This window comes from Rhea pennata, chromosome 5, assembly GCF_028389875.1.
Source record: "Rhea pennata isolate bPtePen1 chromosome 5, bPtePen1.pri, whole genome shotgun sequence".
Taxonomy (NCBI): domain Eukaryota; kingdom Metazoa; phylum Chordata; class Aves; order Rheiformes; family Rheidae; genus Rhea; species Rhea pennata.
The window spans coordinates 34,558,814-34,571,668 of NC_084667.1; the positions used below are offsets into that span (position 1 = coordinate 34,558,814).

At 36.9% G+C, this 12,855-nt stretch overlaps 1 protein-coding gene across 5 annotated transcripts in view; it reads left to right on the forward strand.

The window, feature by feature from the left end:
• Positions 1-12,855, forward strand: part of STK33 (serine/threonine kinase 33) — a 67,061-nt gene that overhangs the window by 15,950 nt on the left and 38,256 nt on the right. For 4 of the 5 annotated variants that reach the window (XM_062576543.1, XM_062576548.1, XM_062576546.1 and 1 more), the window contains exons 4-6: positions 4,959-5,131; positions 9,255-9,371; positions 10,016-10,432. In XM_062576543.1, the coding sequence (XP_062432527.1) occupies positions 10,214-10,432 (219 nt within the window). In that variant the 5' untranslated portion in view covers positions 4,959-5,131; positions 9,255-9,371; positions 10,016-10,213. The remainder of the gene's footprint in view (positions 1-4,958; positions 5,132-9,254; positions 9,372-10,015; positions 10,433-12,855) is intronic. The other variant, XM_062576544.1, reaches the window with a different exon arrangement.

A 12,855-nucleotide genomic window follows, 5' to 3' on the forward strand; every position in this document is an offset into this window, starting at 1 on the left:
TTTAGCCACAACTTAAAATAAAAATGTAATACTTGGAATTTCTGTTTATTCACAATGTCTACAAGCAACAGTGTATCTTTGGCTTAGGATTCAGTTTGTGCTGATTAGTCTGTTTGTTTCAGGAAAATCATTACTGTAACCTATACAAATATCTTTCTATTTCTTCTTTTCCATGACTAACTTCAGTTCAGGCTAGGCAAAGACGAATTTTTTCTGCTTCCTTTCTTAGGGACAGCCCTGACTGAAGTAATGCGGGGGGAGTTGTGCTGTGCAGTCGAACAAGTCCTAGGTGGCACTTACTTTCTCCGTGTCTGACATCTCAGCTATTTATAAAGGACTGGTTTTAATTATAGGCAAGTGATGGCATTAGACCTCCTCTATTTCATAGAAGGGAAGGGAGCGGTGCAGCTCCCGCTTGCCGCTCAGAAAGGTCCTGCCTGGTGAAATGCCACGTAGCGCCCCGGCTGCAGGAAGCCGGCGGCTGAGGGTGGCTGCGTGCTCCCCGGCGGCGCAGGCTCGTCTCGGCGCCTCGTGGGCGCCGCGCGGGGCCGGGGCTGCCGGGCCTGCCCCCCTCGGGGATCCCCTCGCCTCTGGGGCCTCTTGGCTGCTGTGGACCGTGAAAGGTCGTAGGTTTAGAAAACGCCATTGCAACACACTAAAAAAAAATGCCTGGTCTGAAGGTGCTTTTCGCCTGTTCTCTATTATGTTTCAAGTTAGCTGGTTTGTGTACTGTTAGGAAATAATCTGTTGCGCTGGAATCACCCAGGTAAATACTCTGGTAGCTTTCAGATACAGCTTTTTTTGTATATGGTTGCGCACATCCTGCCAAGTTCCTTGTTTTGTAATCCCACAGCCTATTATTACTGTTGTGTTAGTGTATGTTTACAGGTTAATTTGGTGCAAGAAAATAACAATTATTGGTTCAAAATATTCTGTGGCAGATACGTATTTGTAAGATCCTGTAAGAGTGTGCTTGTTACGAAAGATAAGTCTTTGCTTAGTATTCTGAAGTTCAGAAGTTACAGGATATGTGCAGCAAACTCTGAAAATTCATTCAACCTTTAATACTTACTATGTTCAGGAGAGAGAGATTTAAGATTACTGAGGTTTCTGGATGAAGCACTTCAAGCAGAAATCTATACTCCATTAGGTTTTGTAACATTATGTGACCTTAATTTTCCAGGTATTTTGCCCTTTAAATTCAAGATACTATTTTAATACTATTTAAGCCTTCTGACGAGCCTTGTAATTTGAGGCCCAAGTTGTGAAACATTTGAACAAAATGAAAGATAAATAATTTAGGATTTTGCATTTTTTTATATATAGCAACATCAAATAATATATTGAAATAGCTAACAAAAGATTTTTTGGTGTATATATTGGCAAAGTTATGTTTGCATTTACTCAACCACATTTCCTGTATGAAAGTCTTCCTTTGCATTTGATTACTTTAGGCTAAACAGTTCCCAGTGCTTTGAACTTAGGAATTTGTCTCTTACATTGCAGTCTATCACAAATGAAATTCTACCTGGACAACAGCTATCACATATTATCCCATTTTAGCAGATAAAGTAGAATGACAGAGCTTTATTGACTTATTGAGAAAAGAGATGAAGAATTGTTTAAAGAAATTTTATAGAAGGGCAATAGATAAGAAACCTTTGTGTTCTTATTAGTAAGAGTGGTACAGTCTTTCGGTAATATTAAACACAATTAAACTGAAATTGCCAGCAGTTAATGTTGTGTCTAGATCCTTAGTATGTTATAACTGGACATAATAAATTATAGTAATAGTTTGTGGAAACTTCCAGTTTTTTCCTTCTGACATTGTCTTCAGGCAGTCAAGTAGCTACGTGGTATGATGTACTCAAAGCACATCACTTTTGAAAATCTTGAAAAAAATAAGAGTAGCATGTATTGAAAGAACATAGCACTTATGCTAGATGTGCAATTATACATACTTATATGTATATTTGTACATTTTTTAAGTGTGTATCTTGATGGTTACCATAGACGCTATTATTTTTTCAGTCTAAATAGCATATTTTTTTCATATACACCAGAAGTGTCAAGTACTAGGTTTTCTGTAAATGTCTACAACACTGATTGATACTGCATACTGTAACAACTTAACATAGCTTTCCTTATTTAAAAATTTTCATTATTTAGCTGATAAAAACAAAATCTTATTAATGGAATGTTCTTTTTGCAGGAAATTGTATATATGTTACATGTAAAACAGAATTGCCTGAGATGTGCGCATTAATACTGAAACATTTTTCAGTCACAGCTTCAGGTTAGATATTCTAGTTACTCAGCAGGCAATAATTAATTAAATTTTTTGTCTGAACTGTTTGAATTGTTCTTTTTTTTTTCTTCGTTACTGGCTGCTAAAGAATGAGATTTTTCCATGTATTCCATTAGTTGTTTCCGAGTCCCTTGGGCTTATCTGTATATTTAATATACTCCTCTAATTGTTTCAAATGCATTGGTAGAGGCTACAAAATTTTGTCTTACTGGCTGCTGCAGTTTTGGTGGAGTCATGGTGGCAGCACATGTCTTAGATCAGGAACTGTGAAAAATTAAATCCCCTTTGTCTGCACTTTTCAGCTCTGTTATGCCCAAAACTACCAGTTTAACTTCTGCTTTGTTAAATTTTAATAACTGTTAAAGTGCAAATAATCTAAAAAGATTGTTCCAAATAATAAGGATTGTATATTCACTGTTTTTTCTTCAAACTAGAAAGCCATGAAGTTTTGTGTCTAGTCAGAATAATTAACTGAGCATCTTTGCAGAGAGCAAGACTTCAGGAAAATTGCAGAAAGGAAATTGCAGTCGAAATATAAAAAAGATTAAAAACATACATTTACAACATTGATGGAGTTAAGGAAAACAAAGCTTTAATAAGGGTTGAGTTGAGACACAGACAGAAGTGACTATGCATAGTGAAAGTTTGAATTAATAGCCTTTCTTGTAATCAGCTTACTAAGTGAATGTTATGACAACTTCTGATGTTTAGTTTCTGTAGTGAATGGATCAGTTAATACTCCTTAGCTAGGATGATAGAAATCTGACAGGTCTTTGCTGGGTATCTGGAAGTTCCAAGTTCACCCCAGGCCACATCAACTTACATAATCTCTTAGAAGTTGCCCCAGCCAGAATTTTTATAATCTCATTACTCTTTATTTAGACAAACCTCCCCCTGAACCTAGAAGGACGAATGTGATCTTACGGCTTATTATCTCAGAGAACTAAATAAAATAAGATACTAGCTGCTCCTGCCATTTGCAGAACCAATTTATGGTGTTACCTCAACTGTAGTGATGGTATCAACAGTGTTATATTCTCTGGTGGTGTTGCATGATAAGTACTGTACATCATTTGTAAGCAAAATCAAGCTTGCATGTTCTGCATGCTAACCACAGATAAAAAACAATTCTTCTGATAAAATATAGCACAAGCGTGTTTCCGTCTAGCATTTTACAAACAAAGAACCGAATGTAGTTTCAACTTTGAAGAAATGATATAGTCTTGTCCTTTTAATTGAAAGAAAAGATCTTTTGCCTGTGAAAATTAAATCCTCCACAGTTCACAGTTGCTTTTCGAACTCTTCAACTTGTCAGTGAAATCATGTAATCTGGTAATAGCATGCCTGAGGCTTATTGCATTTTCTTGGGCAGTGGTATCAGCAGATGATGTGCTCTGTTGATTTTAATCACATTGGGTTTGATCCTGATCCTACTGACCTGGCTGTAAATGCAGAGTATTTTCATTGACTTTCGCTGGAATTACAATAAATATCTCCTAGTGTAAATGAAATCTGAATTTAATTCGTTGCATTTATGGTTCCACTATAGGATCTTAAGAAGTCACCAAAGAAAGGAAGGTGTGTATGACTTTTTCCATCTCTTCATGACAGCTTGCTTATTCAAATAGCATTCCTTTTTGATCAGTTGTTAAAGTTGTCATGTATCTGCCTGTGGCTTTGTAGTGAAGACTCAAGGTCGTTGTGCTAAATGCACACGGTAGTTGACTTTTCATTGTCTCATAGTCAGTTTGAGTTTCTTTATGGTTCCTGCAATTTATAGCTAGAATTTCTCATTATTCATAACATTTAGGAAGCACTCTAGAATATTTTTTTAAGTAGGCGTAAATAAAAGTAAAAATAAACTATTGAAATGTAGAATCTCATCCTGCAACTGTTTTTTCCACCTCTGCTGTTGTCCATGGGTGTTCTGTCTTCATAGCAGGGACTAAGATGTTAGCTTTGTACAAAATGGAAATGTAGCTTGTTCACAGCAGATTGTATAGCATATGTATCTTTAGTGGTACACATGAGAACATTTGCTATTTAGTGAAGACTTTTTCTTAACACTGGAAGCTTGTTTCTCAGACTTGTGAGCCAAACTCTCCACACAGCAAACCTTTTTTTTTTTTTTTTTTTTTTTTTTTAATGTGGTAAGACCGGTTAATTTGGTGCTGAGCCTGATGTGGTTTTGTTTGTGGTGTTACGGTTGTGCTCAAATCCTACTGATAGTGAAAATCAATGGGAAGTCTGTGGCTGTTTTTCACTTGTGCTTCTGAAAGTATCCCATTTCAGTATTTTAAGATCTTGAATAAAAGATACTACTTGATGAAGGCCTGAAATATTTCTGTTAATAACTACTAACTATTATGAGTAAGTAGTAATTAAGTACTAATTAATTTCTATTACCATTGTTAAAAAAATGGTCCAGTGTAATTTTATGTAGCATCACTGTAATTTAGGAATAACAGTAATATAGAAATTACCTGATAACTGTAACATTTTTACATGGTTTAATTGAACCACTGCCATAGATTTGATTAGGGTATAGATTTGGAGAAATATTTACTTCTAAAGCACCGAACCACTGGCCTATTTAGGGCTTGATTGACTTAAGTATTTCATGGTTAACACTGTATTATTGTACTTGCAGGTGCGTAACTTGTGGAAGAGAACTTTGGAGGTGCAGTCTGTTTGTGCAGCAGATGGGAAGACGTGTCTGCCTGAGAAAGGGATTTGTCCTGTGGGAAGGGCCGTGCCTTCCCTCCTTTGCATCCCCAGCACTCAGACTGCAGCGTGGCACCTGAATCGTTCCCTTCAAAGCGTGTACGTCTTTGACTTTCTTTAATGCCAATAGCCAAACGAGGAGGTGTGGTGCATGCTTTTGAAACAGGCAGAGCAGAAGTAGCGGAGTCTGCATGCTGCCAGATAAGCCAGAAGTGCCATCCTTCCCTGTGAAAGTGCAGGAGGGGCATTTCAGCCCCTGAGAGGGAAGGAGAGAGGAGGTTTCTGAGCACCTTTCCACCTTCTGCTCGTGCACTCCCACCCCAAAGCGGCAGTGTAAGGCCTGGCACCGTGCTGCTCTGGCTGGTAAAGGATGAGGGTAGACCTGCAGAAATGCTTTGGGTGCTCTCTGAGCATCCGTATTGGAGCAGTCATCAGGGAAGAGTACACTGGAAACCTGGTTTGGTTTTAGATGCAAGGCAGCTTTTCAGCTGCTTTTTCCTGGCATGAGTATGGCAGTGGGAACACGTGGGAAAGCAGAGTTTGGGGGATGTTCAGTGCCAACGTGGCTGGGTAGTGAAGGTCGCACTGCCTTCTGCCTCATTTGTGTATCTGGCCCGTAGTGGCTGCAGAAAAACCCAATTACATCGGTCTAAAAGAAGGAGTCCCCATGCAAGTGTTTTACCTGAATGATGGATGGCTTTTATCTTCCCTTGCTCAGTCAAGTTATTTTTCTTATTTAGAGAAGGGGTGATAATGTATCCTAATAATGTTATGTAAAGTGATGCAGTTGTTAAGGGTAGACTGTAATGTTTTGTAGGAAAGACCTCAGTATTTGCAACCTCTAGGAAAGTCTCCATGTGATTTTTAGCAATTCTGCATGAACTTGCTGGGAATTCACCCCTTCACTTTCTAGCAATTCACCTCCTGTGTTCCAGGAAACCTGCCTTGTGGTTTCTAGGAGTGTTTAAATACTGCTTTCTAGAAATGTTTCCCTGATGCTTTCTAGGTATTTTCTGTGTGCTTTCTAGGATATCCCCCTTTGCTTTTTTGGAAATTTACTGCTACTATCTGGGATTTTCTCTTTGTCCTTTCTAGGAATTTTACTCGCACGATTTAGGAAATTTTCCTTGTATGTTCTGGGTTTTCCCCCCTCTGCTTTCTAGGAATTTGCTCATCTGCTTTTTAGGATTCCCCTCTCCGTTTCTGCTTTCTAGGGATTCCCCATCTGTTTTCTAGGAATTTTCTTTAGATTTTCGAGGTATTTCTCCTTGCTTTCTAGGAATTCTCCCTCAGCTGACATTTTGTATGTGTTTTCTAGCGATTTTCTTTAGATTTTCCAGGAATTTCCCCTCTTCTTTCTAGGAATTTATTATGTACTTTTTACGAATTTCCCTTTCACTTTCTGAGATTCTCCCACTGCTTTTTAAGAATGTGATCAATTCTACTTCTTCATGTGACTGAATATTGCAGTCTTTTTATTTAAATTGAGAATGAAAACATATTCCTATATTAGCAAGCTGTATCCTGAATGATAAGTCAACAATCTTCTTCTATAAAAAAAAAAAAAATGGTCTACTTCTTAACGAATTTACTAATTTAAAGGAAACAATTACAGGTCATTAAGAAAACTGACTAATTAATAGTTCATAGTGGAGAAATACTAATGTATAGTCTCTATAGAACGTATGTTTTGGAACACTTTGGAAAGTGTTCTTTTTAGGTTTCTGTATGTCCTTCTATTTCAGTTCTTATGAATGGTTGTATATATAATAGGATCAGCTTTTTTTGTTTCAGCTTTGAGCCCTTTTATTTTGAGCCTCATTTTTTATAAGAGGCTATGATTAGTTGTAGTTTTTTCTTTCTAAAGAATCAGATTTTTGGAAAACCTACATAATGTGAAAGTATTTGTGCTACTTTAGTAGAGCAGTTCAGAGTGAGCTGTGTGTGGGCAGAGGCTGTCATCTTGCTTTTGTATGCACACTTTGGCAACTACAATGAAGTCTTCGCCCAGCTTTTGTGTGTTCTAGGTCTTACTCTTTCATAAGTAAGGTTGCAGAAGGAGGCTACAGTATTAATTCATAGCGCTTGCAGTGCATGTCTTCTCTTCAAATGATTTTTCATATATTAATATTTTACAACATTAAGTGTGTGGCATTATTTGAATTTAACAGATGATAAAGGAAATTGTAGCAGGAGGCTGATGTAACTTCTTAAATCCCAAAGGAGGTGTTATGTCTGAGGTAAGATTTAATTTTTGACTCAGTTTGGAAGCAGATGTGCCAAAAGTAGAAATAGAGTAATCACTAAAGCTTAAGACCCAGCATTCTGTTTTTTATCAAGTTTGAGTACTGTAGATGCTAAAAGTCATAGTGGAATTGAAAGAGAGGAGTGTCGGAGTTGTTAGTGACATATGGGCCAAGTAGCTGCTACCTTTCAGCCCCAGAAGGTTGAAAGTGGGAATTCCTGGTGTGTGGGTGTTCTTCATTGCCTGGCTGTTGGTGTGTCTGCCTTGACCAGTAACAACTAAATATATCAATGTGAGCTTGCATTCCTCTTGGATCCCTCATCATCGTAACTTTGACCCAAAGTACCAAAAATACTTGCAGGTTGTGAAGGAAAAATAACTTCAGATTGGTTTTTGATCACATTGTTAATTCACAGTGGGAAGAGAAAGCAAGCTGCAAGTGTCATAGGGAAATACTTCGAGGTGCCCGGAGGCGTCATCTGATAACATTTCCTCTCTCTGCTATTTTCTGGTTTGTGTCACATGCGTGTTACATTGTCCCTGTTTATTAAAAACAAGGTAGCTATTTATCTGCTCCTCTTGTACAGCTTTTCAGTTGTATGAAATGTACATTTGTCGTTGTTATTTAGTTAAAGTAGTTAAGGCAGAGAGTTCACTGTTTGACGTATTAGACTTTGGGTATTTATTACCTGTATTGTGTATTCTTGCTGTATGATGCTATATAGCAATTCTTATTTTATTTTTCTGCCTGTGAATTTTTCTTTCATGCTGCCTGTTCATTCTTTAATTGGTTAATTAAATCTGTTGTTATGGTTCCTAGTTTAAGTGATTAATAAAAAATTGCAAAATACTCTGTTACATGCATGCAGACGTTGACATAGGGTTTGCCTGATGTCATGGCCTGTTTTACTGTTACTGTAAGGTATCATATGACTCTCAGACTATGATTAAAGTGTGAAGAAAAAGAAGTCTAAAGCAGAATCCAATGTAGTATCAATTTGATTTTTACTGTTGGCAATATTTTGATTTAAAGCAGCTGTGGGTGTCTCTCCAATTTGTACTACTTTCTTCTGGCTAGACAGAAGAGTTCACAAAGGTTTTCTGGAAAAGTAATCCCTCCATTTTTTGCCTAGACTTGTTGATAATATTGATTATCAACAAGAATTGGTTGACCAACAGAAGATTTTATTCTGTTCAGCACCATTTCTTAGGACACAAAACTTTGTCCAGAAACAAAACATTAAAAAAAATCAGAATTTTAGCCCTTTTTTGTAAGTTCAGAATGTATCAAGAAAACAAAAATATTTCTATAGATCTTTAGGCTCTTCTTTGGGTTAGTCATCCCATCTCTTTCCTGGTAAGATTCAGAGGATCAAAGATTGTAACACTTTTATCATATTACAGTTAACAAATTCTTAGATGGTAGGAATAAGAGTGCTAATATTGTCAGAGACTTAAATATGGAAATAGGGTATTAATCACATTTCATTTAAATTGCAGAATGTAGGATATCTAGTGAGATTAGAAATTCTCATTATAAAAGCAGTATATCAAAAAAGAATGTACTCTTAAGTACTTCTTGCCCATATATAAGGATTTTTTATTATTGTTTCCTAAATAAGCCATCTGTCATTCAAAAATAGAAGTCTGAGATCGGGGAAGTGAGAGAGTAGGGAGGAACCAAAGACTTAAAGATATACACATGACATTATCTTTTCTCTGGGGCGCATAAGCAGTAATGGAGTGGAGGATGTATTGCAGAATGCTTACTGAAAATTTGGTCCTTGCTTTCTGCAGAAACCCAGGCTGTAGACTCTCAACTCCTCTATTTTCTTGAAATTTGTATCTTCCTTTTAGCTCATCCATCTCCGTGAGTCTCTAAAATACCATCTCCCTTATAGTCTTTGGCGGTTTAACCCCCAACCCCCTGAGACAAGGCATGCTTCCTTTCTTAACTGTTGGCATTTCTCTGGGCAGGGCAGCAGCTCCTCAGCTGCTTCAGCATGAGGAGTAAGAGCTCCGTGTTTGAGGACTGCAGGTGCGAGTGCTCATTTCCCTGTCCTGAAGGAACGGAAGCAGTGTCAGCAGTTACAGGTAGTTTTCAGCGCCTTACCAGCGTTGACCCTCTGGCATACCTGAGTATACAGAACTCCTCCCTTTTAGGTGGACATCTTCAACTTGATGGTATTCCAAGAATTAAAGGTAGTTTATAGTCCCCTAACTAATCCCCTAATGCTTTCAGGTATTGCCTCGTCTCAGTCCTCCATCTCGGAGGAATTGAGCCCTGACCTTCCTGCCTGAAAATGTTTAGATAAACATGCCTTTTTAGTGTTTTTAACCCCCTTTAAGTCTGTTTGCAGCTTCTTTTTTGAGAAAAATAGACTTCAATGAATCGTGACCAAACTAATAGCTCTCCAGCGGAATTACAGGAGTACCCAGAAATACTTACTTTCAGTATCACCATCTGGCACTATTCTCAAATTCTCACACAGTACTGGTTACAAGCAAAAGCTCATTTTTATTTGACACTCCAAATCAACAGCTTCCCAGGTTTAACGAACTATTTTGAAATTCTCCAAAAATGTCATATGTCCCATTTGCTTTGAAGGAAAAAACTGTTATAGTTTGGTACTGCCAGGTAGAAAAAAAATTTTTTTTCCTGTGTCTGCATGCAGCCAGTAATCTGTAGATAGACAAGCTGAAGTATAGTTTTTGACCACATTTTTTCTTTTTTGTAGATCTGCTGTTCCAACCAGTATGCTGTATTACCCAAACCTATTTCCTCATCAGTGCGGCAGACAGTTGTAGTTAGGATTTGGGCTTTTCTTCTACCAACCTGCTCACCGCTTAGATTTTATTTTGTTTCCTCAAGCAGTGGACACATTCCTGCTAATCTTACTATTTAATTTGGACAGAGCATATATAAGACTGAACAGATGGCTGAAAGCAGTCAAGGGAAGACTGTAACATGTTCCTTGTGCTTGGCCATATTTCAACCAAGCAGTGCTGTGGGTGTTTGCCCCTGTTGCAACCAAGACCCCGTGTGTTCTGGGAGTGTGTTAGCAGAGACGTCTGAGCAAGCAGCCAGTGACAGCACAGCCCCCCTGGATGCCTCGCTGCCTCACCTGTTGAAGGAATCAGTTTCTGTGGAGGAGGTAAGCAAACTGGAGCTGGACCAACTATGTTTTCCTACTTATTTATGAGATGTGTATTCAAGAGTAGGTATTCCTTCCTGACTGTTGGTGCTCGTTTCTCTGTAAAGTAATGATAGGATTTCCCAATGAACCCTTGTAAGAAATATGTAATAGAGAATGGCTATGTGAATTCTATTCCACAGAGAATGTTTTTTGAACTCTTGCATCTCCTGAGAACTTGACCTTATTTTCAATGGTTGTAGAAAGCGCTTGATACCTTAGAAATTCCAGAAAGCACAGACAGAATGGTAATTACAACAGCTATGCAAGACATGAATTCTACAGCAGAAATATTACCTGTTTAAAAAATCTATTCATTAGAAGATGTGCTGAACAAATTAACTTAAAATAGCAAACTTTAAAAAACTCTCTATTTTTAGAGACATACAGCATTATTGTTTTTCCTCAAGGTGATATATGAAATGGGATGAAGTAAATAATATTTTGAAATAGTGTAATGGTTTGTGGTGGTATTCATGTGATGGTATCACATCTTAATTCTGTAATTCATTCAGAAGTTTTGTCTATAAGTCCAATGTATATTTTTACCACTGTGTAAACTGATGAAAAAATGTGTACTCCAAAAGGGCTCTTTAGTTCTGTAGGAGACCAGTTAGTCATAGCCTAACATATGTTAGATTATGCATAGAGTTATAAATTAGCCTAAGGAAATAGGTCTGGCTAACCATACAGGCCAAACTGAAAGTTAAAGAAGTAAGCAAGATTCTGATAAATCTACATCAGAATCGGGTGATACTTAAAGGTTAGTCAGTCCCAAATTCAGTGAATACATGCTCTGTGTTTTCAGAATTTGGATTATGGGGGCAATCAAGCCCCAAGGAGTTGAACTATGAGGTTGTATGCCTAACAGCTTTGTTGAAAAGTATCTTAAATGCAGCTAGCCTGATTGTTAGATAGTTTGAGAATGTACATGTTCAATTCAAGTTAATGAAATTTGTATGTTCAGCACATTTTGAAAATCAAGGTTTAATCTTTTGATTTAAAAGTCAGATTTTGGATGTGGTGGGCAATTTTCTCTTCTTCCTGCCACCCCCTATACCCCCTGATGTCTTTCAAGTATGGTACTCTTAAGCTGTATGATTGTATGTATATGGTAGCACTATACTACAGTAAAAGTAGGTGAAAAAAAATTAGACACAAGTTAGATTTAAAGTTGATTATCTTTAATGTCTCTGTAGTCCATTCTTATTGATGTGTAGAGTCTATTTTTGTATCAATCCTGCAGTAGTTAATACATTGATTGGAGACATATGCATCTCATATCATAATCTTCTCTCTAATATTATAGGCTCTATATACAGTTGAAGCCTTTAAAAGCTTTTGCTGGAGGAGTTTGTATTATATATACATCTGAAAAGAATAAATTGAAAAAAGCACTTAAACTGAAATTTCAGACTAAAATCCACCATTTGGGATATTAATGTAAATGGATTCCCTTTCAGATAGCGTTTCTAAATACATGGATACAAAGTAACTATTATCCTAAATTAGTAATATCTGAATATACAACCAATTATTTGTATTGAAAAATGTAGTTAATAGGAGAATGAAGTAAGAAAAGTTTTAACAAAGAAGTTAGATATAGATACTTGTTGCTACTGCAAGAGAAGTTTCACATTTATTGGATAGTCACCCCTGTTAATCCAAGGAATTGAGCATGTAGTAGCTTTCTAGTTGGCTGTTTGACTGCTGGCAAATGAACAGTGCCCATTTTTAGATCTCATAGGAGTTGTATGGAAATGTGTGAGGAAATTAGATTAAAATGATACTTGTTTTTGTAAAAAAACCAAAAAAAACAAAAAAACTTCTGCTCAGTATTACATTCATGCAACACCATTAAGAACATTTTTTAATATGCAAATCCTCAATTACAGAGAGAGTTTGTGACTTCTGATAGGCATCACAGAAGCTTTTTTATTAATCATTAGTACTTACATACTGTGTGTCTAAAATCACCATCTCTGAATTCCCAGGAGAGTTGTTATCCTAAGTTGACCAGAGAAGTTAATGAGTATTTGTTTGGCAGTGAATAAGGCAAGCATTTTTCTGTGTTTGATTTTCATCCTCTTCAGATTATTCCATTGCCTACCGTAATTTAAGAGTTTGCTTCTCCTTCCTATTCCCGTCACAACTTTGTTAGTACCTCTGCTAAAGGTGAAGTGTCATGTTTAGCAGAACATTTGAAACCAATAAAATTTTGGATACTTGAATATATGCTTAGCTTTAAGTGAGTTAATGAAACGGTTGACACTACTAACATGTCTCAGATTTCATTTGTAAATGTTCTGCTTTTGGTGACATTTAAAAATATAGTTAAAAGTTTTGCATTAGTTTTAAATGGGTTTTATTGGTCTTCTCTGTAC